This window comes from Triticum aestivum, chromosome 5A, assembly GCF_018294505.1.
Source record: "Triticum aestivum cultivar Chinese Spring chromosome 5A, IWGSC CS RefSeq v2.1, whole genome shotgun sequence".
Classification (NCBI taxonomy): domain Eukaryota; kingdom Viridiplantae; phylum Streptophyta; class Magnoliopsida; order Poales; family Poaceae; genus Triticum; species Triticum aestivum.
In genome coordinates this window covers 659,165,800-659,193,451 of record NC_057806.1, presented here as the reverse complement: position 1 = coordinate 659,193,451, position 27,652 = coordinate 659,165,800, and the positions used below count along the sequence as shown (strand labels likewise).

At 46.2% G+C, this 27,652-nt stretch overlaps 4 protein-coding genes and 1 pseudogene across 4 annotated transcripts; 2 read left to right on the top strand and 3 right to left on the bottom strand.

Annotated features, from left to right (window-relative positions):
* The first annotated feature begins 219 nt into the window (after positions 1-219).
* On the top strand, positions 220-6,155 carry LOC123101741 (uncharacterized; annotated as a pseudogene).
* A 1,035-nt stretch (positions 6,156-7,190) lies between these two features.
* On the top strand, positions 7,191-10,467 carry LOC123101740 (calmodulin-binding receptor-like cytoplasmic kinase 2). Its single transcript, XM_044523054.1, has 6 exons — positions 7,191-7,493; positions 8,313-8,646; positions 8,780-8,940; positions 9,063-9,228; positions 9,513-9,602; positions 9,803-10,467. The coding sequence occupies exons 1-6, from the start codon at positions 7,191-7,193 to the stop codon at positions 10,369-10,371; spliced, it is 1,623 nt and encodes a 540-aa protein (XP_044378989.1). The 3' UTR covers positions 10,372-10,467.
* A 212-nt stretch (positions 10,468-10,679) lies between these two features.
* LOC123108259 (uncharacterized) lies at positions 10,680-14,811 on the bottom strand. The gene is made up of 2 exons (XM_044530083.1): positions 13,635-14,811; positions 10,680-11,170 (listed from the first exon to the last, which is right to left on the bottom strand). The coding sequence occupies exons 1-2, from the start codon at positions 14,758-14,760 to the stop codon at positions 11,133-11,135; spliced, it is 1,164 nt and encodes a 387-aa protein (XP_044386018.1). The 5' UTR covers positions 14,761-14,811; the 3' UTR covers positions 10,680-11,132.
* A 1,696-nt stretch (positions 14,812-16,507) lies between these two features.
* LOC123105730 (protein DEFECTIVE IN EXINE FORMATION 1) lies at positions 16,508-23,944 on the bottom strand. Its single transcript, XM_044527850.1, has 13 exons — positions 23,611-23,944; positions 22,073-22,183; positions 21,391-21,473; positions 21,085-21,202; positions 20,808-21,019; positions 19,843-20,294; positions 19,677-19,747; positions 18,919-19,175; positions 18,430-18,611; positions 17,767-18,050; positions 17,549-17,666; positions 17,263-17,445; positions 16,508-17,171 (listed from the first exon to the last, which is right to left on the bottom strand). Exons 1-13 carry the CDS (start codon positions 23,745-23,747, stop codon positions 16,854-16,856), a joined length of 2,526 nt encoding a protein of 841 aa, XP_044383785.1. The 5' UTR covers positions 23,748-23,944; the 3' UTR covers positions 16,508-16,853.
* A 1,205-nt stretch (positions 23,945-25,149) lies between these two features.
* On the bottom strand, positions 25,150-27,168 carry LOC123108258 (cytochrome P450 709B2-like). Its single transcript, XM_044530081.1, has 4 exons — positions 26,870-27,168; positions 26,552-26,775; positions 26,229-26,476; positions 25,150-26,112 (listed from the first exon to the last, which is right to left on the bottom strand). The coding sequence occupies exons 1-4, from the start codon at positions 27,132-27,134 to the stop codon at positions 25,308-25,310; spliced, it is 1,542 nt and encodes a 513-aa protein (XP_044386016.1). The 5' UTR covers positions 27,135-27,168; the 3' UTR covers positions 25,150-25,307.
* Positions 27,169-27,652: the final 484 nt, after the last annotated feature.

Below are 27,652 nucleotides of genomic sequence, written 5' to 3'. Positions count from 1 at the left end.
GCGTCGCCGGCGTGTTCGGCACCTGCTTCGTGCCCCGGGTCAGGAAGACCGAGGCAGAGCAAGAACGGGAGGTCTCCCAGGTCTCTCGGGGGAGCAGGAGTGGAGGGCTTCCATGTCTCCACGGATTCAGGTACCATTAGGACTTCATCCTCTGTTTGTTGCCAGTAAATTTTTTGTTAATCATGATCCTCCTGTAGCTTAAGCATCAAATTAATCAGCATGAAATCCCTTGAGAAGATCAGAGTATTCATGGACTGTAATCTGTGGATGTTGACAAATTTGGTTGCGGCAGGGACAAGCAAGAAGGGTGCAGGGCCCACCGTTGCAGATGTATTCAGGGCGACATCGAACTTCAGCGAGAAGAACATGGTCAGGGAGGGAACTTCTTGCAGCGTCTACAGAGGGAAGCTCACGGACGGCCGGCTCCCAAGTTGCCGCCAAACGTGCCAGAAAGGTTACGAAAAAGCATCAGAAATAAATATTCAGCAATTGTTCATGGAGGCTGTAGAATGTAGATTCAGGAGGAACTAACTGGGTATTTGATTTCTGCAGCTAAACGGTCAGTATCTATCTACTGAACTTCGCAGAGAACTCAAAACACTGCAGAAGATCGAGCATCAGAACTTGATGAGGTTCCTCGGGTTTTTTGAGCAGAAAGATGAAACTCTGATCGTTGTAGAATATGTCGACAATGGCTCCCTTAGAGAACACTTGGATGGTATGCAATTCAACTGGTCACTGACAGTGCTGAAATTTGCATTCACATTTCAAATTTCAGTTAGGAATACTAGAAAGATGTAGTGACCAAAGATTTCTGCGAAATTCAGAATCCCGCGGAACACGATTAGTCGATTAGAGCTTGCACAGCGGCTCAACATCGGGATCGACGTGGCTCACGCCATCACCTACCTACACGAGTACGCGGGTAATTCTAATCAGATCCCTTGAAATGGCATAATTCACACTTCACCATAGTAGTAATAGTAATAAACAAAGGAAGTGAAAGATGGTACGTACCAGTAATAGCAGGGTGTGCATTGTGATTGTCTGAACTTGGAAAAACCGCATGGCATGGCCAGATGGTGTCCTTGTCAGTAGTACGTATTATGATGTAAAATGAATCGCATGTTTATACCTGAGCTGGTCGCACCAATAAGTAAATCGCATGCTAAATTTACTTATTCGCTCCGGACAAAAGTGGTGTAGCTTGGTCGTTGCCCCGCGGCGAGAATGGAAGATTCTAACAAAATATATAGCGGTGGCCGCAATACTTAGCTTTGTTTAGACGAGACCAAAACAGAACCTGCAAAATAACCTAGACGCCAAAGCAGGCCAGTGCAAAGCAAAGCCCCAAAATAATCAATGTTAGCTCCGTATCCATGGTAGCATCCAGCGAAGTAAGCGAACGTGTTTGAATGAATTCTTTTTCTTTCTTTCTTTCCATCAAGAGACACAAGGACGAGTAGGATTGCAAGTGGGGGTGAAGGAGCCCCACCCCACTGAAAAATCACTTTGTTTTTTGCGAGGAGCCTCCGCAGCTTTCTCACTAACCCACTCTCCCCCACTTTGGTCGAAAGCTGGATTCAGGAGCACGGAAGGAACCCTCCGTAGATCTGCTTGTTGGAGGCTTGGAGGGAGGGAGGAGACCCTTTTAATTTCATTCCATTGGAAGAAGCGACAAGTACTACAAGTAATTGTGAGGTAATACTACTATTTATGCCCTTGTTTCTGGGGGGAGGATTTGACGCGTTCTCTCCTGTCCGTAAATTTCGTTCGTTCCTACAGTAGGTAGTTCCCAGAATTGAGAGGAATACCCCCCCGTGATTTGCTTGCTCAAGTGTTATTTTCCATCATTTACAATCTTCTGTCTATAATAATCCAGGCTCTGAATCTGACGCCGTGCCGTGCCGTGCCGTGCGTGCAGTAACAAAATTGTCTCACCGGATTCTCACGGGAACAGGCTTGTTGGCCTGAATGGAACCTGCAAGCTAGGAGCACAACGTCGGCCGAGGGCGCAGACATCTGCTTGAACGACCTGGACAATCCGTCGACTCAACTGGCGATCGACGCGTCAAGCTATCCCAACATCGACTTGGACAACCTGGACCTGGACCAGCTACTTCTCCCCAGCTCCCCTGAATTGGCCATCGACGGGTCAAGCTCTCCCAACATCGACTGGGCCGCCGCCCTGGAAAACATACCTCTATATATCGGTCCGTGCCCTGAACCTGAAGTGGCAACCATCGCTCCAAGTTCTCCCTCCATCCTCCCCTCAGATGCCGAAACCACCATGGCGTTGGCGTCCCAAGGTGCGATGAGTCGCTCAGATTCGGATGAGCAGCTCCATCGCGACAACACCTGTCTTCAAGTGGCGACCATCGCTTCACGCCCACTCAGCCCCTATGCTTCTGCTGCCCCGACCTTCACCTCAGATGCCACAAGCAACAGCGGAGCGCCTCTGCGCCTGCCAAGTGCCAAGTACAAGCACCACGCCGTCCCAAGGTGCAGGCGTCAAAAAAAATGAAGAAGCTTTAGCCCTTCGTCTGGATGAGCTGACGATCACTATACACTCCAAGCTGTGTAAACTGGAGTGTAAAGTGCAGCTTCTTTCCTCCATGATGCATGACCTAATTGTCAAGGTAACCATACCTCACTGTTTTTTAGGGAGGTAGCCATACCTCACTAATCGACCCGTAATACTCTCTTCGTCCGGAAATATTTGTTCTCGAAATGGTTGTATCTAAACTTATTATAGTTATAGATACATCCATTTTTTTTCATTTTTAGGACAAGTATTTCTGGACAGAGGGAGTACATATGACCGACAAGTATATTAACCAAAATGTGAACTATTATTTTTTTACTAAATTTTAGTATTATTTCTTATTGGCAATGAAGTCGACACTGATGACCCGCTGGCAAAAGAAGGAGCAGACGATCACATATGTTTCAAGCATTCCGCGCACAAAGGTAAGCAACATAAGAAATCCGAACTAGCATAACTTTGAGTAATTTTTTATTTGCCTCTACCTCAGTTACCTGAAAAAATTTGTTGCACAAGTCACTTTTATTCTCGGCCGTTAGATCGTCATCCAACGGCCGTGTAGCCAACTAGCGCGTGTCTCCGTAAACTGTAATAAAATCAATCAGTAGTAGAAGCTGTAAATTATACGAAGATTGCTAATGGAGCTCGAGCATGGAGCCCTTAATTTGAAAATTTTGAAAATCAAAACCTTTGGTTTTAAAATATATGAAACATAAAACTCACACATATACATATGAATGTATACTACTTGTCTGCAAAGTTTCAAGGTGAAATACCTTTTTATGCGAGCTACACAAAAAAGACAAAATCACATATTTCCATCACATGTACTATTCACTAGTATAAAAGTACATGATTTTGTTTTTGGTACAGCTCACATCAAAATGTATTTTGTGATGAATTTCACACATATCTAGTATACATCTATAAGTAAGTGTGCATTTCTTTTCAGATTGTTTTAAAACTTAAAAGGTTGATTTATTAATTTTGAAAATTTCGGGCTTCATGGAGCCCGAGAGCAAAAATCTATTCTCCGAAGTATACCACTTTAACACTCAATAAGCAGAAGCAAAAACTAAAAGCAATACAAAACTAAAAAAAATACCAAAACATAAGTTTTTCTGATGAAGAATAAGTAAGGACGGTAACATTATCCTAAAAGAAAGAGGGGGAAAAGAGCCATGATACTAAATCAAAAGAAAAATTAAAATTTAAAAAAAAATCTAGAGAAAGATGGATTAGTTGCATTGGTATTATCCTAAAGAAGAAACAAAATGAAGAAAGAAAACTTAAAGTGTATCATGAAAAAAAAATTGTGCATACATTGCTTAGAACTTGCATTATTTCACAATATTCAAGAATAAGCATATGTAGTGTAAATTTTAGATAACGGTATAATTTGTACATGCATTACATAGAACTTGTGTGTATATGTCTATGTAATACTTAGTATCCAAATAATGCAACACGAATGTTAAATCTCATGTCGATAGTGTCCTCTCTCTCTCTCTCTCTCTCTCTCTCTCTCTCTCTCTCTCTCTCTCTCTCTCTCTCTCTCTCTCACACACACACACACACACACACACACACACACACACATAATACGAATGTCAAATTGCTCTCCTCTGTACAATCGTGATCCAAAAGCCCAACCGGCTTCTTCTTGCTCCACCCTTCTTCTCCCTATACTAAAAAAAATAAAAAAATAAATAAAGTTTTTCGAGAAAGAATGAATTAGTGACATTCGTATTACCCTCATAGAAGAAAGAAAGTAAAAAAGACATAAAAGGAGTTGCACACAATTTGCATAGAATTTGCATGTAACGTAATATGCAAAGAATGAGCATATAATAGTGCAATTTTCACACTCTAATATATTGTACACATAGTGCATAGTACTTGTGTGTACACTTACACACAAAAAAAAGTTTTGTAAGGAAGAATGAAGTAGTGGCATTGTCATTACCCTTACAGAAGAAAAAAATTTAAAAACTTGAACACAATTTACACATAGATTGCTCTTTTTATAACATGCAAGAATAAACATAGAGTAGTGAAAATAGCATTATAATATAATTTGCACATCTATTGTATGGTAGTTGTGCGTACAGACACATGCACACACCCAACATCTAAAAGTACACATAAAAAAGGAAAATGACTCAAGAAGAAAAGAAGAAAGAAACAGAAGCAAACACACATAAAACAGGAGGAAAAAAGTGACTATGCAGATTTTATTTTGAGGTGCCTATCAACTAGAAAAATCAGCAAACAAAAAGCAAAGAGGAAAGAAAGGTGACAGGGAGGAGAGACATGAAAAACAAGTTCTTTAAATTTTCCTCAGCAGCTGCTCGGAGTTAAATTTATACTCACCTAAGGGTTATACGAGTTCTGCTAGTTCTGATTTAGAGGAGTAGAACCCATATTTTTACTCCTCTAACCAGATACAGGGGACCGGTTGGAGTTGCTCTAACAGACAGTTAGAAGGATTCCTCCCCCTTTAGCCAATGTTTTAGAATAAAACTAGTAAATCTACTAAAATGGAAAGAATTGGTACTTATATTTTCTCATTGTGTGTCTGCTCTTGTTGATCATCATGCAGTTCAGTAATCCTTCATACAAAAAAGCTATACCGGAGATATTACAAGTATTAAGAGCAGCCTGCATCATACACGAGGCAGACGCCACTCAGATGAGAACTGCCGATACTGCATCTCTACCATTGATGCAGCATGCCACGTGAATGACCCTCGGGTGCAGATTTTCCATGAGGCCTGCTCTGAGCACCACCTTCTGCCAGGGCAAGGGGTTGCAGGGAAAGCCTTCACCACAAACCAGCCCTGCTTCCTACCAGACATGGGATCTTCAGGTGAACAGGAGTACCCATTATCTCACCATGCTAAGATCTTCAGGTTAAAAGGTGTGATGGCAATCCGATTAAGAACCACACGCACTGGTACGGCAGACTTCGTCTTGGAGTTCTTCCTGCCGACAGACTGTGAAGCAGAAAATGAGCAGAAGACGGTGCTGAATTCCTTGTCGGGAACCGTGCAAAGTCTATGCCGAACACTACGCATGGTTACAAACAAGGAGATGCAGGACGACGCAATGTGGGAAATGAATAAGATCAGCTCGCTTGGTCTTCAGAAGAACAAGAAGGTGAAGAAAAGAAAACCAATGGCACGAAGATCACCTGTGTGGAAAAGCTTTACAGAGATCATAGTTGGAGATACTGCTAAGGCTAAGTGCAACCATTGTGATCTTGAGCTTTGCTGTGATTCAAAAAACGGTACATCCTCATTGAGATCTCATTTGAAAAGGTGCAAACTTAACCCCAATAATAGGATCACGGGCCCCATATAAGCAAAATACTGGGCACTTTGCATCTGCGACAGGGGCCGGGATAGTAGTTACTGAAGCAGAGAATAATTTCAACTCATGTTTTGTCTTGTGATATTTTAAATTGACGTTAATTCTACCATAAGTTTTGGTATGTGCGGTGTTCGGAGGTTATGATTTGTTGGATAGCTGCCTTTTTCTCGAGAAAAGTGTACGGTTATGATTTGGTGAACACTTTGTCAATCTTATATTTCATTTTTGCATTGGCGAACTAGATTGACATGTATTTTGTTTTTTTCGAAGCCTGATTCCAAGGCTTCTACTTGCATGTAAACTGCATCAAGATCCAACTGAGGTTTCTCTTTTGCCTCATGAAAAGTCACATTCCTTAACCCCTGTTTCAGCCACCATATATGCAATCTTGTACAAACACATGCGTTCAGAAGAGAAAGTTCACCATCATATTTGTTCATATCCTTAAACCGGCCATAAATTCCCATTACATTCCAACTAATTTCCTTCCCCAACCGCACATAGATGATTAGCACGTACCTCTATGAGACTATGACCAAGTCCCAAGACTAGGTCCTTAGTCCTTGCACCAACCAAGCAATGACAGGTGTGTGTGCAAAAATTCCATGAACAACAACCAGAAAAGAATAGCAACGAAAAGCAAAATTTCAACCATGATAACATTCCTCAAAGCAAAATATTGCCACAGCTCTCAGGTCAAACAAACCACCAGTTGTTGCTTGGATTAAGCACAAGGCAGCCAGCACGCGGGTTGACCCTGCAACCTCCGACGCAGTCAGATAAACATCAAATCATTGCACCATAACATCCGATCATCCATCAATCCCATCTTATCCTCATGTGACGATCCATGAAACACCATCGCCATCAGCGGTAAGCAGATCATCAAGGGTCTCCGCCATGGAGTCGTCGGCGGCGAGGAGGCAGCCCAGCACCAGCAGCAGCAGCATGAGCAGCCAGCAGGTCTCGGGATGATTTGACACTCACATATTAGGTCTGATCGTACAGGGTGAACTACACACGTAAATCGGTGACCGGCCCCGTGTCGCTCCCCCGCGGGCGACCCGGGCGCCCGAACCCTAGCGGCAGCCCCCGCCCCCATCCACCTCCCCTCCCGCCGCCGCCGCCGGCGGACGCCGCCGGGCAAAGCCCGCGCGGTGCCGGCGGCGGCGGGCCCTTTCCTTGCCTCCCCTGGAGCGGGGCCACGGGGGGCTTCTTCTCCAGGCGACGGCGGTGCTCAGCGGCTGGCGCATCGGGCGGGGCGCGCTGGCGGATGGCGGTGTGCGGCGGCGCTGCTGCTGGCCGGGGTCGGCACGTCGTGGTGGCGCGCGCGGGCTGGCGGCAGCCCGGCGCTCTTCGTGGCGGGGTTGGCCGGTCAGATCTGCGCTGGCCGGAGGTGGGGAGCGGCGGTTGGAGCTCGGCAGGAGGCCCTGCAGTGCGGCGTGCACCGCCGCCGCCGCACGGGTTCTCGGCTCCATGTAGAAGATCTGTCCCTGCTCCGATTGGTCCCGATCCGTGCTGGCACCGGTCCTTGGAGGCGGCTTCGGCGTCCCCTATGGCCGGCCTGGCGGATCTGGCGTGTGGGTGAGGTTCCGGGGGAAACCCCTGGCTGGCGCGGCTGCCTCCCCAAAGTCGACGCCTTTGGCGCCGATCCCCTTCCTGAAGGCTTTGGGGTGGATCCTCTCCCTTCCGCCTCCTCCTCGAGCTATGGCGAAAGCTTTTGTTCCCCTGGTCTGGGCGTCGACGGCACCCTGGTGTCGTGCTCCTTCTTGAAGGCGGCGGCTGGGAACAGCTCTTGGTGGCGGGGCTGCTGGTGGCGTGGTGGCTTCGGCCTTCTACTTGGTGCTGCGCCTTGCTTCGCGGGACCAGCGGACGGTTTCTTTGGTGGAGCGGTGCTGCATCCATCCATTGATGGCGACGGATCTTGACGGCGTGGCGCAGTGCAGATTCGGAGTTTGATGTGTGGTGACAGACACGCGCAGGAGGTCGACGCTATCTGGCGTCGTGGTGGCGTCGGCGGCAGCGAGACCGGGCAAGGCCGTTACAACAGTACAGCTCTGAAGATGGATATGTGGTAGGTGGTTGTGGCGGCCTCATACCCGGCGGGCGGCATGGTTGAGGAGCACGCCGGACTGGTGGGTGCCCATACCCGACAGGCGTCCAGGTTGGGACCTCAGGTCTTAGATGTTAGGTTTGGCTGCGAGGTCTGTTTGGTATTAGGCCCAGACCATCAGCGCCCCTTCATCAGTTAGATAGGAGTAGCGACAGAGGTTGCGAAGATGGTGGCTTTGGTCTTACTGTTGTACGACTTTGTAAGGTTTTGTGCTAATAATTAATAAAGTGGCCGTATGCATCGACCGGCCGGGGGTATTCCTCCTTTTTCGAAAAAAAGCAGGTCTCGGGCTTCAGCGGCTACAGCAGGGCGGCCTCCGATGGGTATCCATACCCTTCCGGCTCCCCGGACACCTACCGGCACCGGCGGCAGGCCTCCTCGTACAGCGCGCCGTTCTCTTCCCAGCTGAGCCGGAGCTCCACCCGCAGCAGCAGCAGCTCGTTCAAGGCGGCAGCGCGGGGCGTCGCCGGCGTGTTCGGCACCTGCTTCGTCCCCCGGGTCAGGAAGGCCGAGGCTGAGCAAGAACGGGAGGTCTCTCAGGTATCAAAGGGGAGCAGGAGTGGAGGGTACTCTCACGGGAGCAGGAGCGCGGGCTTCCATGTCTCCGCAGATTCAGGTACCATTAGGACTTCTCGCCCTCTGTTTTGCCAGTAAATTCTTTTTGTTAATCATGACCACCATGGAAATGCTTGAGAAGATCAGAGTATCCATGGACTATAATCTGTGGATGTTGACAAATTTGGTTGCAGCAGGGGCAGGCAAGGAGGGTGCAGGGCTCACCGTTGCAGACATATTCAGAGCAACATCGAACTTCAGCGAGAAGAACATGGTCAGGGAGGGAGCTTCTTGCAGCGTCTACAAAGGGAAGCTCAGGGACGGGTCACAGGTTGCCGTCAAACGTGCCAGGAAGGTCAGGAAAATAAACATTATGAGCGAAAATTTGGGAATTGTCCATGGAGTATATATGTAGCTTGGATTATTGAACTACTAGTATTTTGTTCTTATAAAAGAAATGCTATTTTGTTGCTGCAGTTAAACGGTCAGTATCTATCTGCTGAACTTAGCAGGGAGCTCGAAACGCTTCAGAAGATCGAGCACCAGAATTTGGTGAGGTTCATCGGGTTCTTCGGGCAGAGAGATGAAACTCTAATTGTTACAGAGTACGTCGACAATGGCTCCTTAAGAGAACACTTGGATGGTATGCATTTCAACTTATCACTGGCAGTGTTGAACTTTGCAGTCACATTCATAATAGTTACTAGCAGTGTTCAACTTATCAACTGATCATTGAAAGTGCTGAAATTTGCATTCACATTTCTAATTCAGTTGGCTACATTTGCTTTGCCAGAAAATAAATAGTTTGTGCAATTTTATTAGAAATATTACTGAACTCGTGATAAACATATTGTAGTTTATGCAGATTTTATTAGAAATAGCACAACACTAGAAGGATGTACTGACCAATATTTCTGAAAAATTCAGAATCGCGTGGAACCGGGTTAGAACTTGCGCAGCGGCTCAACATCGCGATCGACGTGGCTCACGCCATCACCTACCTGCACGAATACGCAGGTAATCCAATCAGATCCCTCGAAATGGCATTGTTTACACTTCATTTGTACACTTGGTAAAAAACAAAGGAAGGGAAATATGATATGCGCTGTGACTCCATTTTCGTAATGAAAATGGGGGCCGTGTGGCCCCTCTGATCGTTGTTATAGCAGAGTGTGCATGGTGATTGTCTGAACTTGGTAACTCATGGCGGATGGCAGAACGGGCGGTGATCCACCGGGACATCCGGTCGTCGAACGTGCTGCTGACGGGCGCGCTGGCGGCGAAGGTGGCCGGGTTCGGGCTGGCTCGGGTGGCCGGCGACGGCGAGGCGACGCACGTGACGACGCAGGTGGTGGGCACGGCCGGGTACCTGGACCCGGAGTACCTGGGCACGCTCCAGCTCACGGACAAGAGCGACGTCTACTCCTTCGGCGTCCTCCTCGTCGAGCTCGTCACCGGCCGGCCGCCCATCGAGCGCCGCCGCGGCCTCGAGCCCCGCGCCACCACCAAGTGGGCGCTGCAGAAGTTCCGGGGAGGCGACGCGGTGGTGGCCATGGACCCGAGGGTGCGGCGGAGCCCGGCGTCGGTGGCGGCCGTGGAGGGGATGCTCCGGCTGGCCGAGCAGTGCGTCATGCCGGCGAGGCAGGACCGGCCGTCCATGCGGCGGTGCAACGAGGCGCTGTGGACCGTGCGAAGGGACTTCCAGCGGAGGCAGGAGCCGCGGCAGGACGGGCCGGCCGCCGCCGGCGGCGCCGGAGACAGGAGCTCCGAGTGGGTTAGCCGATGACGATGCCTCCGAAGTTGCCGTCCCTGACCAGTGTTTAACTGTTTATTATACCAAGGAAGATTTGCAGTTTTCTTAGAAGAAGAGATCATTACACTTGTAAAGCGAAACCAACTTATGAACTCGTATTTTACAAACACTTGTGTAAATATCGAGCCAATAAAACAAAGATTTGGAGAAATTCTGCTCGAAATGTCCTCCGGCAGCATCTGAAGCACATGGTAAAGTGAGAATTTACTTTGGAAATACTTTCTCAAGCAACTAACAAATACAGTAACTATTTCTAGGTGGACACTAAGAACCATTTGATCTAAACACTGAGAAAGTATTTATCTGACTTGCAGCCCAAGAAAAGAGTATAAATGGACTAGCAGATACAGTATTTATCTGACTGCTATGTACAATTGCTCATAACTGAAGAATGTGCGCCCGATTAGATATTATTCGAAACTCTGCGATCTCAGGATGAATTTTACTGCAAGCAAAGATCACCTCGTCATCTCACTGATAAAACAGCAGAGATCACCTCGTCATCTAAATCCCCAGCCTCTTCTTTTAAAGAGAAAACGGAAAACCAGCAGTTCAGAATCTGGACCCTTGTACAAGAACAACCACAATGGGCTTGCAAACGTCATGCTTAAACTGCTCAGCAAAAACAGACCAGCTTGATAGTTGTAGCTCCAAAAAAAGGGCAACAGCAGCAGACTCCAAATGATGGGTTTGTCCATTATGCAACGCACCACTGCTGTGCGGCACATCGGAGATCAGTTAGTCCTCGCCAGCGACAACATTTTGCCACGATCTGTAAAGATACCAAGCACAACTTAAGAATTTATAACTCAGCTGCACCACGTACTTGTTCTTAGTGTAGAAGATTTCATAAATGGATTTCAGATGTGAACTTATGCCAGAAAATAACATACAGTTTTTGCAAGAAAATCTAAAGCTAGGCAACAGGATGATATTATATCAACAAGGTTATTCAATTATTTAGCAATCTCCATTTTTGCCTAGCAACTGAGTTCATGCTTCATTATCTACTTAACCTATCAACGGCCCTAGTGAAATTTTGAGGGTAATATGCAATTGGCCTGCTTCCCATAAAATGGTCCATATAAATGGCATACGAGTCCAGATTCTCCAATGAAACAACATAACCTTGAGTCATTGACATCACTTTTCCGTGTTTGCAGTAAAACACCTGAGTTACACACTTGTTAAACTATGTTCTTCAGTTGATTTACAGATGGTAAACGTTTTATGGTGAGACTAAATTGCATCTTAGATCCCTGACTCCCTGTATCTCCAACTGTAATACTGTATGTCCAAAATGTCTGACGATGCTATTTAGTCTTTCTGAAGATGAGATCAGCACTGAACTTCATATTTCAGGAAAGAGAAACAGCATAGACTAAACTTAGCTTTAGTTCTATAAGTAGAGTCAAGCATTATCCAGACAGTAACTGAGGTACACCTGACATATTAAAACTTAGAACAATATCATCAGGATAAATTCGACAAAAAGAAAACACACACACACACACACACACACACACACACACACACACACACACACACACACACACACACACACACACAAATCGGAGAGCCGAAACCACTGACTGAAACAAGACATATTCACTTCACTTTGACAACAGCCACCCGCACTTGCCCACCAACTGGCTATTTTAGCTAGCTATAATGACTTGCACAATCTGTATGTAATTGTAAATAGCTCAACAGGAAATAAACTACTCGGAGATCAGTTAGTCATAGCGCTAACAATGTGCCATGATCTGAAAATATACCATGCACAGAACTATTAACCAACAGTTTAATTCAGCATTCTGCTTTGGTAAGGTATGTGCTAGTACTACTCGTAATTCAGAAGGTTACAAGACTGAGCATGGTATGTGTACAGCTATGCTAGTAAACTAGTTTTTTTTTACAAAAAGAAAATATGAAGCAAGGTTACAGGATAATACAAGATCACCAAGTTTGCGTGCACATTTACCAATACGAACGATGCATACCATGGCTCTTAACAACTAAAATATGAGAACAAAATTACATTCTGTTTTCCCATGCCACATATTCAGTTTTCACTAGCATACACAAAATTGTACTGAGGATAATTGTTGAAGAACCAAAATTAACTAAGAAAACAAACATACAGAAGCTGTAAAGGAAATGCATGACAAGTCACCGTCAAAAAAAAATGCATGACAAGTTGACAACGGACCAGCAAAGCAAGGGCCAGTATCATACAGTTTCAGATAGGAACTTCAGCTATGCCAGAAAATAACCTACAGTTTTTCTGGAAATCTAAAGCAAGGCAACAGGACAATATTATCAACAAGTTCATTCAATTAATTGGCAATCTCCATTTTAGCTTAGCAGCAAGTTCATGTTTCATCATCTACTTGACCAATCAACAGCTCTAGCAAAACTAAAATATGTTATTCAGTTGATTTACAGATGGTAAACGTTTTATGGTGGGACTAAATTACATCTTGGATCCCTGTATCTCCAATTGTATGTCCAAAAAGACTGACAATGCTATTTAATCCTTCTGAAGACGAGATCAACACTGAAGTTCATATTTCATGAAAGAGGAACAACATAGACTACACTCAGTTTTAGTTCAAAGTAGCTGAGTCCAGCATTATCCAGACAGTAACTGAGATATGCTTGACATACTAAAAACTTACAACAATATCATCACGATAAATTCGACCAAAAAAACACACAAAAATGATTATAATGGACTCGCACAATCTGTATGCAAACAGCTCAACAGAAAATAAACGACTCGATCAGCTAGTCAGAGTGATAACAACGTGCCATGGTCTGAAAAGATACCACGAACAAAACTAATATCAACCAGTTCAACTCAGCATTCCACTTTGGTTAGGTATGTGCTAGTACTAACTCCGAAGGTTACAAGACTGAGCCTGGTTACAGCTATGCGAGTAAACTAACTTTTTTAACAAAAATAAAATATGAACCACGGTTACAGGATAATACAAGATCATCAAGTTTGTGTGCACATTTAGCAATACAACTGATGCATGTCATGGCCCTTAACAAGTACAATATGAAAACAAAATTACATTCTGTTCCCCAATGCCACATATTCAGTTTTCACTAGCATACACAAAATTTTATGGATGATTGTTGAACAATCAGAACCAACTAACTACACAAACATACAGAAGCTGTAAAGAAAACGCATGACAAGAGACAAGCAAGGGCCAGTATGATACCTGGAGTGTAGAAGCTCATGTAGGGTAGGACGCTGAAGTAGACCCCAGGCTCGTCAACCTTCTTAGGCTGCCCGGAATTGAGGTTGATCATAAACAAGCCAAAATCCGTGCTAACGAAGATGACACCCACACCCTCTGCAGACCCAACAACAATTGACGCCTTCTCGTGATCGGCAACAGGTATAATTTTCTCTAGCTCGATGACCCTGCACTGTACCCACTCTGCAGGTTCTTCAGCATCCACCTTCCTTGACCACACATAAAGGCTGGAGCCCTGGAGGCAGGCAAAGCCAAGTGAAGTGTCCTCCATGGCCATGAGGGCAACCTCGTACACGTCCCGGCACGGTGGGTCGACAATGGACAGGCGATTCTTGCCCAGATCATACTTGACGATGGCGTTGCCCCGGCTAAGCGTGAAGTAGACTCCATCTCCGACGACGGCGCCTCGCCTAGGCTGGAGATAGGGTGTGTGGTAGTAGTGGTCTGCGAGTCTCTCTCGCTCCATGTACCGGACAAAGGATTCACAGCCGCTGTCGAGGCATACTGGCACGCTCCACTCATCCGCCTCCGACGAGTACATGCTCGCGAACACGGTGTCCTTGCACTCAGGGGTGGCGGCGAAGACGACGCGGAAGGGGCCCCCGCCGTGGCAGTCGAGGTGGTCGCAGCCGTGGGCGGCGCAGAGCAGCACCGCGGACTCGATGAGGCAGAACCAGTCGATGTCCGGCCCGTGCACGGCGCGGCGGTGGCCCGTGATGGGGATCCAGACGAGGAAGTCGACGCCGTCGTCCTCCGCCGTGTGGACGAGGACGCGGCCGTGGCGGCAGTCGAGGGCCCGTCGGAGCCCGCCCGGGTGGGGGAAGTCCGGCATGGAGGTGGTGGAGGCGAAGCGGGCGGGCGGGGGACCTTCGATCGCCTGGAGCCTGTGGAGGAGGCCGAGGAGGGGAGGGGCGCCGTGGGAGGCGCGGTAGCGGCGGAGGAAGCCCGGGTCGCAGATGATGCGGAGCCACCGCTTGCAGACGAGCGCCGCGCGGAAGAGGTGCTCCGGCTCGTCCGGCAGGAGGCGGAGGAGGACCTCGTCCGTGACGTCGTCGATCAGCTGCGGAGGCGCGCGTCGCGTCGCCATGGGTGCGCTCGTGGACGGCGGAGCCAGTGGGTTTGGGTGGGGTGGCGTGGGGGTGGGGGGAGAGTCGGGGCGGAGCGAGGAAGCTGCACATCCTTCTTCTTATTTTCTTTTTTTATTTTGATTTTGATAACCGGCGAACGTGAGATTTTTAAGCATCCTAAAATGAACATTTCTGATGACAATTTGTGTTGTTGCGATGATTGCAAATTTCTTTGGCAGAACCGTTCAATTCAAAAAAAAAAGAGGTCGCCTCGTGGATGGGGCATTGGATCTGTGATGGAGTTGTGCAGTCCGACGGGTCGGCGGCTGCTACCTTGGTCGGCTGCGCAAGGAGGGAAGGTTGATGTACTCCAAGTGAAGGCTCGCCCAGTGCATGTTGATGCCGGAGCAGACGATATTGTCATTCCCAATGGCACCTCCCTCGAAGGGGGGGGGGGGGGGGGGGGGGGTCACTTTCAAGATCATTCAGCCCTATTGCGCCTTCCTAGGGCCAGACCTGAATGGCATCGTGGCAGGCATGAGGCCAAACCGGTGGTGTGAGAGGTCCACGTGGTCATTTTTGTGGCAACAACGGTGTTGAGGAGCGAGGTTTTGGTCACGGTGGGGTTTTGGTAGTTAGCTTTCGTTCGACGAGTCCGACGGGATTTCGTCTTGGGTTGTCTTTGCTGCTGTGAAGTCGGAGCTGTTTGGTGTCATCTGTGCGGCGACGATGACCGATGTTGGATGGCCCGATGTTGTAGGTCGTGTTCAGTGCAAATCTTCCCATCTCCCCTTCGTAGCTCGTCATCAGAATCAGAGCCGCCTATCTCCAACGTGAGGTTCTAGCTATTTGGTGAGGTAGCTGCAGAGGTGGCTTTGTTGGGAGCAATAATAGACTCACGGGGCGATTTTTTTTACAGACTTCACGGAATAGCAAACATGGAGGATTAGGATTGGATTTAGAGGGTTGAAAGGGGCCCATCCTCTGAAAATCATCAGGGGGTTCTAGTTTGATTAGTTGGAACAAGTTTGTATTAGCCTCGTAAAGACCCGTGAGTGTAGCATTTTTGCTTTGTCGGTGGTCCGTCTGCAAGAGAATTCGGAGTCGCCTGCTCGAAGAAGGGCAAAGACATCCAGATTCATAGACCACTTAGCGATGTAATTTTTATTATTTCTGGTATTTGTTGTACTGCTATGATTGAAGATGAATAGATCGGAAATTTTCTCGCAAAAAAAAAAGACAATGACGATGACACCTTTAGGCAACATTGGCTCTAGCCTTCCTTTGGATGGTGTGTGTCCAGTTCGTGTCGGTAGCCAGGCCGGTCATGTTGTAAACGTTTTCACCCAGTTTTTTGTAAATTAACTACCCACTTATGAACTCGTCTTCTACAAATACTCGTATATTCTGACCCAAGAAAGTAAAGACTTTGAGAAAATTGGTTCCAACATTCCCCGGTAGCATCTCAGATCTCACGCACAGAAATGGGCTGCTAGACTGAGAAATCTCCTTGGAAATTTGACTGAAAACAATCTGGTCTAAACATCGAGACTGGTGCAAGTATAAATGGGTTGATAGATCTTCATCTAACTGCTAATTTTGGTGCAAGCGAAGATAAGCTCGTCGTCACTAATAAAACAACGAAGGCCAGCATATATTTTCTCATTCCCTGACATCTGCTTTCAGATAAAAAACAGAAACCCAGCAGTTCAGAATCTGGACCTTTGTGGCCTTGCACATAAACAAGCTCCGGGCATCACAAGAAACTGAAGAAATGCAGACCAGCGCCTGAAGCCGTACAACAAAAACAGGGACCCCTCGAGTACATACATCAGGTTGACACATAACAGGGTCATGATGAACAGTGCGGCACATCATCAGTAAGAAAATAATTCATGTGTCACAAAATTCTTCCTCAAAACTCAACTGTATTTCTATACTGTAAAACTATATCTGCCCTGCCGAACTAGTTAACTGATGGATGGGGAGCGGCATACAGGATTTCTGATCTCATGGTGCAGACCGCGCTCGCTCCCCGGTGTGTTGCGGTGTGCAGAGGTCCCGTCCTGGGAGAGCCAGGCCGGCCCCTTGATCTGCTTCACCACCGGAGCCACTAATCGATGTTGTTCCGCGAAAACGACGGCAACGGTGCGCCTTCTTGGGGTCGTAGGATGACGAGGACAAGGAACATCCCGAGCATCGGCAGAACCACGAGCCATTTCAGCAGCTTGAAGTAGTGCACGTGGAAGGTGAGCGAGTACTCGTCGGCAAAGTGGAGCCCGTGTTTGTCGACCATCTCCACGAGCACTGTTCCTGTGGTTCTGACGGGCACGGTAGGAAGCTGCATCTGCTTGTGTCCTGGTTCATTGTAGACTTGACTAACCACAATACGCCTGTCTCCCTGGTAATTCCCAGGGACGAGTAGAGTTACCTGAAACCCAGAGGTGGAATGGAGATAGTTTGGAGTTAGTAAAAGTATTAGGTTTGTCCGTCAGGTTAGGTTTTGGGCTGACAGGATGTACCGTGACATTGTAAGGAGCTTGATTCCCATAGGGAACCCTGTACTTGTCTACAATCTCAAATTCGACCCAGAAATGTTTACCCTCTTCATCACGGAATGTCCTGGAACCATGCTTAACATAAATACCTTGACGGTTGTGCCTATATGCAGCATTATTCCTTCCTTGGTTTGATGATCTCCATTCCTACAATCAAGTTAGAATGAGAAGTAACCTTGTTACCATCTATGTATAAACCAAGCTCAATCAGAAGTTGCAAAGGGTTCACCCAAGGCTACGCATCGCCTACCTTGAGAGGATGGTGCGGTGAGGGAGTGGAAAAGCAAAAGACATTGCCATTCATGGTAGTAACAATCAGATCAAGGTCATCTCCGCCATCCACATTGTCAGCCAAAACCATAGTGTACCTGTCAATGTGCAAAGCAGTGAGCTCATTCTGGTGAAATGCAAGTACAATATCCAAAAATGCTACCAAATGTTTTTAAGAGCAGAGAAGAAACGGCATACGAGGTCTCTCCAATGTCGACAACATCTGCACAGCCACTAGAGCCCTCGATCAAATACAAATAACCATCAAAGGACGTAGTAGCAAGGGTTAGTCCTTGCGTCTTTTCTCCACGTTTGCTCATGTCAACTAACAAGACCGGACTCATGATCCTTCCATGTGTTCTATATGGGAAAGGCTGAACTTTTGAGCCATCCTTTCCACTAAGAACGTAGATGTTTCCTGATACAGTTGGGACCACAACATCAGTGTGGCCATCTCCATTGACGTCCCCGACAGTAGGTCGCTGTCATCATATGATAATAACAATCAGATTGAATATAGAAAAGCCTAGATGCAACAAAGTAAAGAAGATGAAGATGCTGCAATAGAAATACGTCTATGTGATAACTTTATTTAACTAAAACCAAATATGATGTTTTGTATCCGTCTTAAACAATTTTTAATAGTACCAGAAGGCAGAATGGTTGAATATTAAGGAGATTGAAGCAAGATTCTGGATGAACCGTATTCTCCTGAGCTAAAATAGGCAAGCAGCTTCAGCATGTGTAGCCATTGCATAGTATAGATTGTCAGGAGACTTGGATTACATTGGCATATGAATAGACAACCAAATTTATATAAGCATTCAGTTACCACCGTACAGAGAATAGGGTGAAACTTGCCTGTGGAACAAGGCTCTTCAGATGCACCTCCCAGATTTCGTCTCCCTCTGCAGTCCAAGCTGCTACATTACCATGCACATCAGCAGTGACCATCTCGATCTTACCATCATCATTGATGTCTGCTGCAATGACTGGTGCATGGATCTCAGCCATCTCAAGGGGGAAATTTTTCCTAGTCTTACCTATATTAACAAATCAACAACAAAGAGCTCATGGTTACTTCACATATATCAGCGCATCAAAGATAAAAGTATGAACAATGTGGAAATTCACTTTTTTTCCCTATGAGGATTTCAGTGGATTATAAACGAATTTTCCAAATGAAAAAAAGCATGATAAAAACTGATTATAGTTTACACTAGGTCTTGTACAATTCTAGTGAAGAAACACTAGGCTACGAGAGTTAAATGTATGCAGTATATGAAATGACAGCTCAGGCTAAATCTGCTTTTGGATACAGCACTACACATTATGAGGTTAAGAACTTACCGTGATGATCAAGAACATAAAACAAGCCATAGGAAGTTCCGACAAGGATATCCAAATTTCCATCACCATCCAAATCAACCACAGTTGGAGACGAATATGCATGGGCAAGGAATTTCCCGCTTTCGGTACTCAAATCGAGTTCTGCTGTCCATTTAACTTGTTTTGTGTCAAGGTTAAAAACAACTATACTGCTTGCAATATATTTTCCTATGTCAATCCCTCCTAGCTCTTTTAAATGCTCTGCATTATCATAATACCTGCCAGTAAAAGACAGCAGATTACTAGACTGCAAAAGGAACACCACCACGGTAACACAGGCAATAATATATAATGAAGTGCTCACGTTGCGGTTGGAAGTTTTGCATTAAGAAAAAACATTTCAATCATAATGAAAATATAGCACAGCAAGATTAAAAAAAAAACTAGCTTTTGCTTTAGTACCTTCAATTATTACTGGAACAAGCATGATACAGAACAAAAACAATCAAAGCAAAGCATAAATTTAGTCAGGAAAGCAAATGCACAATCTAACTGAGACTAGCTATAAGCACCATCATCAACCAACCAGTCCATAAAAAGAGAGAACAAAAGGGGTCCTATTTTTGAAAAAATAATCTTGGAGAGCATTAATGAAACATGTATGCAACATAGGACATCACAAATAAACTGGCATTCAGAACTTCTTATTTATGAGTCGTCATCCAGATGTCATGAGCAACACCCACGAAATGCATTAGTAGCAGAGAAAGCAGCCTTACTCGCGGTCAAAGAAGTAAGATACAGCAATAACCATTTCTTGTACACCGTCATTGTCAATATCTGCAATTACCTGTGGAAAAAATGTCAAACCAAGTAACCAACTCAAGAACATTACTAGAACAAACATCAAAATTTATGTAAAATGGAACAAAAAGGTTCACTTACTGGGGTCGACAATATGTGAGCATCTATGCTCACATAATCTTCCTCTTTCTCATGCTCTTGTTCTTTCCAATCCTCGTCTCCCCACCAGGTATCATTAACATAATCATCATAATCATAACTGTACTCTTCAGGGAGATCTTCTGCATCCCGAAACAAATCAAATGATGCATTAGCTTCCTCCTCTAAAGGCTCGTCATTTTCAACAGTTGATTCTCCTGTTGTTCCTGCATCACTTCCATGAGTTTCTGCACTTCCCGTTTGATCATCACTTTTATCTGCTGTTTGAAGCAACCTTCTCTGAGCATGTGATGCACTCTCTGTCGTGGTTTTCGGATGTTTTGGCAACTCTGGATTCTCCTTTTCAGCGGTAGGATTAGGTTTTGTTTCGGCTGACTGTAGCTCAGATGGATGTTTCAAGGGATCAGCTCCCTGTGGTGTGTTGGTTGTACTTCCTGCAGTAATAAACAGAAAACGTCAAAATGCATACTTCCTGCATCCACACACCCACAGCAGGATGGCATGGATAGTCCACTACCCACACATCAGAGTAGTGCAATGATTACTGTTTGCATGTAACGTCAATTTTTTTAAAAACATTATCAATCCTCATACTGGTGAGTGGTGACAACAGACAAATTGTACATTTATATACCAACTCAAATATGTGAAAAAGTGAACTGTACAATCTACAAGTATAAGTGAGCCTAGTTGACAAATATGTTCACCAAAGCAATACTTTGTGGTGGGGGATCAAGACAAAGTTTTTTAGTTTTCTCAGAGGGAAAAACACCAACACCAAACTAATAGCCCCTGATTCAAATGTAAAGAAACAGTACATATAACTTCCGCAAAGCTTACCAGATACAGATTGCTAGAGAAAAATCTATACATCCAAATGCAAAAATAAAACAAGGCATTAGTATAGACCAGTGAGAGATGTGGCATCAGATTATAAGCTAACTTACGTGACTGAGGTTCCTTTGAAGATTCATCTCCAACCGATTTGTCCTGAATGTTTGGGTGAGATTCCTCAGAAGTAGCTTGTTTCGCAATTGAACTGTCATCAACATCCGGGTGGGAACGGTCTACTGGATCAGGATTTAGCCCAACGTGCCAATCTTTACGAACTTTCCTACGAGGTACCTCTAGCTTGTCCATCATCAGATAACCTGATATCCTACATAACAAACAAATAAAGATCCGCATGTTCATAGAAAAAAATGCCAATATTGAGTTCCTTACCTGAAGAAATTCACTACACCGTTGTAAGTAGCCAACACTATTTCCCGTGTGCCATCCTTGTCAATGTCATAGAGAAGAGGACTTGAATGAACATTTGACTGGTGAAACGCAGGCCATCCTGGAATTAATGTTTCAACAAATATATATTAAAAAGAAAAGCAAACCAGACCAATTAAAAGAAGGATATGGATAACAGATATTCAACTGAACGTTCTTAAACTAATATAATATAGTTCGGTTAAATTTTTTTGAGAATATGTGCAAAGAGCTCAGCATAGCATGCCAAATGAAAGGATGAAACCTCACCTGGTAGTTTGTCTCCATCGGAACCTTCAAGCACTTCTAAGTAATGGACAAACGATGGCACCACTACTTCCAACTTTCCATCACTATCACAACAAAAAGAAGTTCATTCAAGTGTGTTTGGAATAGAATTATAAAAAGATAGAAGGTGCTAAGGCAGCAACTGGAAGCAAAAAAAAATTGTGCATGCATCTGGCATTTAAATATTTAATAAGTCAAATTTAGCATGTCTATGAAATGCATGCACTTTGGACTTTGTAAGCTAAAATCATATAGGGGAAGCAAGCTACAGCTACTTTGTTTATGGCGATGATCATGGATTTCGAGTCGCGCGACTAGTCGCGGCTAGTCAATGAGTCGCAAAAAAATGTCGACTCGACTTAGTGTCGACTCGAGTCGCGACTAGTCGCAACTGCAGGCTCGACTTTTTCCGAGTCGCTACCCCAGAGTGACTCGGATGAGTCATGACTCGAAAACCATGGCAATGATTTACTTATCTGATCTACCACATTATTACTATAGTGATCAAACAGAGGGAACACACTACTCTTTACAGAGCATGGAGCGATAATTTCGTCTTTAGGTAAACAAAAAAGGATGGAAACATGAAATGATCAAGTACATATGACACAGATCAGCGTGATACTAATGGCAGAAGAGGCTAAATAACTTCTCAAGCATATACCTGTTGATATCAGCAATCAGCGGACTTGCATAAATGCTGGAACTAACTTCGGTCTGCCATCTCAGCTCCACGTGTTTTGGACACTTGGTACTCAACAATGCATCTTCATCACTACAGAAGGTTTACAGATGTTATATTGTTATATAAGTGTATACATCAAGCCGTACAGATTGCTGACATTATTTGCCTAGGCCCCTTTGAAATATGTAATGTGCATAATGGTTAGATACAACACATATCCTCTGGTCTAACTAAATTACTAATGTAAGTTGTGTGCTTGTACCATTTGCAGGTCAGCAGGTGTGCACATAAATTAGTCATGGATAAAAGCACTTCACTTAAGTTGGAGTCTTCTTTAGTGAAGAAAAAAACAATACTAAACATCAATAATTTGAAGAAAAACGTATTTTAATCTAACAAACCAAGCTACTCTGTTTACAGATATAAAATGTAGTAAGCATTCTATTAATTAGCTATGCATTGTGCTCCCTGTATGGTGTTTTCTATCGGTTTTAAGAATTAATGTGCCAGTGAAATTCAGGAGCAGCAAAATCATTAGCATCGTTGATATCTAATGCCACATGATATCTATGTCAACAAGTTCGAAGCTATATTTAGTTCTATCCGAGATCAGCAGATGTTCCAGACAACAATTTTGCAGAAGCCATACATGGATCCCCTGATTTTTCTGTGAATTTCAGGAGATACTCGTGTTTTATGGCAACTTTCACTGTAAAGAGCTATCATAAAACTACACTTCTAGGAGGCGTCGGTGAAGTTCTTACTAGGTTTTGGTTGTAGGCCTCACAGAAGCAAGAGTTTTTCACCTTTTCAGCTCACTATTTTGTCTTTTCATTCTTTTTCTAGGTTGGGTGTGGTAGAGCGGGGGGCTGTAAGAGCTTAGTGGGTTTTAACTCTTATGGGAACATGGATATGTGCAAAATTGCTGGATAAAAATTCCCTGGGCCCAGTGAACCCACGGTTTGATAGGTGAGGACATGCAATCAGATTATGTGCATCATATGTGCAGGCCAAATGGAGCTCAGGTTCACACAAGCAACCAGACCAATGTGTGTCAGGATTGGGAATAGCATTCTTCTGCACAAGTAGCCTGTTTAACTATAACATAACATAGAACATCAGGCTCAGATGATCAACTAGCAATGTGAGATGCAGATACTTGACTAGTATACCAGAATTTAAGCACTGAATATGCCAATTACAGAAATCATAGAGTGGTTCAACATAGTTTGTGGACATAGCGTCACTCTAACATAAACAGAGACTCTGGTGTGAAGGCATGAACTGAGCACTGGCACAGCAATCACACACAAACTGGTTCAGGTAAACAACAGCAACGCGGCTACGAAGAACCACACAGGAAATGGTTAACGCCAAATGTTGCAGCGAAACTAGCATAAACGACGGGAGCTAACATATCATCCGATCGTTTCCGGCTCCGAGGATCTAGCAGCGATCCCAAATCTAGAGCGACTCGCGGGGAAGGGCGGCTTGGGAGGGGGAAGAGCGCGACTCACAGGTGGGGGTAGCCGAGCATGTCATCGCTGGCCTCGCGCTGGCGGAACTTGTTGGTCCTGTTCGCAGCATCCTCCCCCGCGGCGGCCGCGCCCGCCGCGAGGAGGGCGCACACGGCGAGGGCGAGGAGGGGACGCATCTGCGGCCGGAGGAGCCTAGGGGTCCACGGGGTGGCGGTCGCGACGCGCCGCGACGAGGCGGCGGGGGTGATGGGGAAGGAGATCTCGCCCCGGCGAGCGAGCGAGCGGGCGGGGGCGGAGTGGTGGGGGAGGCGGAGGGAGCGAGCAGGAGGACGAACTCGGAGCGAGCCGCTCGTCGGGGTGGAAAGCTGGAATGGCGGAGGAAACAAGGGGGGTTTGTGTAAAGCTGCGGGTCATTTTGGTCTCCTCTCTCTAATGGGTGGGCCCGAGGTGATTAGCCTGACCGGTGGGTCCCCTCACCCCGGTGTGCTTCGTCACACGAATCGGATTTTCGGTTTTCATCCAGTTTTCCGTTAGACCGGACAATTCTCTTCTACGTAATTAATGGACTCTGTTTCAAATATATATTTTTCTCATCAATCCATGTATCTCCCGGCAAATCAAGAGGATGAAAGGGTTATATTTAAAAATTAGAAGAAGAAAAAAATCAAAAGCAACTCAGCATGAACGCTTTTTCTTTCACTAGGTCTCGCAACTTAGGGTTTCCTCTCCTCCGCGGGGGACTTTCTCTGACTTGAGTCCACCATATCCACTACTACACATACGATTATTTCTATTCGATTTCTGCACGACACATGTTAAAAGCCATCCATCACTTTTGTTTCATGGGTTGCGGCCATCGATCACAAACTTCATACAAAAAACGGACGCCAAGTGGCGTATCATAGTGACTTTGATCCATTACTTCTCCTGATCCTCCTCCCAGCCAATCTTGCATGTTGGAGCGGACTAGGGGGATGGCTTGTCCACTCACCTGGCCTTGGCGATGATTTGGTGTCTGGGTATTGATTGGTTTAAGGTTTTAGGGTTCAATGGGGATGCCGAAAAAAAATTGAGTGTAAGTAGCAAGATCAGTGGAGGCCCTAGCGGAACCAAAGATACTCCGGATGACATATCGTGGGGATTAGTTTGGAGAAAGAGGAGTTCGAAATAAAAGAAAAGAGGGTTTGCGGGATTTGTTTTTGAAGAAACAAAAGGTGTGGCGAAGTAATGAATTAAGTGGATGGCGATCGAACATGTGCATAGGAAGAATCACTTCACGTCTCATGCTTCTTTGCTCACATGAGGGGTGTGTGGAGTGCGGTCCAGAAGATCAAATTCCGTGCCTTGGGGTAAACCTCTTTTATATCATGCAATGTTTCTTGCCCAGGGGATTGGTTGAAGATTTTAGAGGTTGACTTCATGGACTTAGGGTTTCTCAAAGTTCGGACAAAGCACATATTAAGTTGACTATAAAAAATCATTGAACATAAAGTGTTGCATCGCCAGCAAGCCCAAGTTGCCGTGTGGGTTGGAGGGACGGTAAATTTGCCTTGCTTGCATGAAATTATTTGCAACTAGTCAGCTAGCAACATCGATATAGTTGAATTTGTTGGGGGATTTTGAGCCCAAACAAGATCTGACAACGGTTACACAAATATATCTAATATACAACATAAACTATACCCTAGACAAACAAATACAGAAACTTGTGTTATACTCAACACAATACACGGCCTCTACATCTCTAGGCTCTTGAGAACCATGGGAAGACCAAACTTTGATCGTAGTGTGATCACGTCCATGGGGGCATGGACATACTTAGGGGATAGGAAGAAGGAGAACCTCTGAAGAATCATGACGATCACAATCTTGGCCTCGATCATCGCAAAGTTCTGCCCAATGCACGACCTTGGCCCATCGGAGAAAGACAAGAATGCATTAGGATGATTTGCTGCCCGTGTCACTCCGTTTTCAAACCTGAGAGGATTGAACTCATGGGCATCCTCTCCCCATACCTCCTTGTCACGGTGTATCGACGCAATGGGGATGGTCAGGACCGTGCCTTTGGGCACTGTGATGCCACCGACCTCAAGATCCAAACCTGCCTTTCTCTGAATGGTCGACAAAGGAGAGTATAACCTAAGAGTTTCTAGAAGGAACATGTTGACTAGCTTCAGTTTGTTGAGCACGTCACCGGTGGGAACCTCATTGCCGCACTCTCTCACCACCTCCTCCCTGAGCTTCTGCTCCCATTCTGGATGTGTGCTCAACAACAACATGGTCCATGAAAGCATGTGTGAGCTAGTGTCGTGTCCAGCGAAGAAGAAGGTCTTACACTCGTCTATGATCTCGTCCATGCTTAGAAGCGGCTCATGACCGTGCTCCTCCGGAGTGCACGCCTCCAACATCAGCCCGAGCAGGTCGTTCCCATAGCCCATGGTGTCCTTGTCTGCGAGCCGACTCTTGATGATGTTGGTGAGCATGCCCCTCACCTCCTTGTCGAGCTTCCATATCTTGAGGTTCTTTTGGGTTGGCAGGTACCTGATGATCATCGAATCCCATAAACACATGCATGTTGTCAAATATACAGGTTATAATCTTGTATTGGTTTGAACCAAGCGACAAAATGGGAAAAGAAGCAAGTAGTAGTTAAGCACCTAAATGCCCGGATTTGGACATTGAAAACGGTGGAGAAGGCAAGGAACAGGAGCTCCCTCTGCGCCAGGAAGACTCGCTTCCCCTCTCTGTAGCTAGCTCCGAAGGCCGTGTGGGAAATGACATCCGCGGTTAGCTCCTCGAACTGGCCGCTCAGCTCGATCTCCGCCGCGCCGCCTCCCTCGCCCACCTTCGCTTTCCACTCCGACATGATTGACCCGGCACAGTCCGACATGGTCGCCGTCATCACCTGTCGCTCGTACCAATGGCAGCTGTTAAGTTGGCGCTGGAGCTAGAATGATAACACACGTCGATCGTGTCGTACCTTGAGCTTGTCCATGTTGAAGGCGGGGTGGACGACCTTGCGGTGGCGCTTCCACTCGTCGCCGTCGGCGAACACGAGCCCCCTGCCGAGCAGGCGGGCGATGTGCGGGTTCCCGGTGTTCTTGGGGTACAGCCCGGTGCGCTCCAGGAGCACCTGGCTCACCATGCTCACGTCGGCCACGCACAGGGTCGGCCGTGCTCCGAACCAGTACAAGAACGTGCGTCCTGCAGCGCAGAGAGCACGTACAAACGGCCGCGGATAGATGAATGGCATGGAATCATGGAAGGAATCACAGACGCAGGCCGATGAGTTTGGTACCGTGGAGTGGGATCCATTTGCGCATATGCGGCTGCACCATGGGCACCAGGTCGTGGGAACCGACGTCCAGCGCGGCGCCGGCGATGGCGGCGCGGAGACGCTTGATCTCGCCGAGGTTCCCGGCCAGGAACCTGTAGCCCGGCCCGCCCACGCCCTGGGCGCGGAGCTGCCGGGCGATGGCGCGCGGCCTCCACACCAGCGCACTCAGCGCCCACCACGCCAACACCGCCGCCGCCGCCGCCACAACCGCCCACACGAAATCCATCGGTGGCTAGACCTGCAGCTTGCACGCACGTACGGCTCGGTGCGGTGGCGGAGAAGGAAATCTGAAAATGTCAGCGACGACCTGCATGTATGCCTGCGCTTCTGCTCTTGGACAGTGGTGAGCTGACAGTGACCGGGAAATCCGTGTGAATGAAGCCAAATTTTCCGTCGATCTCGTGCACGCAAGCGACCAGATCCGCCATTGCAGCCGAGACATTTCATTTCTATACAGATAGTGGGGATCCAGGCGCAGATTTCAGTGACATCGTGCCCTCGTGCCTCCGCTGACTACGTGATTAACTAGCCTTTCTTCCCAGTGATGAGCAGGATTAGATGATGATGCATGGATTAACAATTAGTCAATTAGTCCAACATGTCGAAAGTAAACAAAAAATAATAAACACGATAACATCATATATACAAAACAAATCGCTTGTACATACTTCTAGATATACCCTTTGTGTATTTGTGTACCAGTGTATGTATTCAATTTCTTGTAATTGTCTATATGTATGAGAG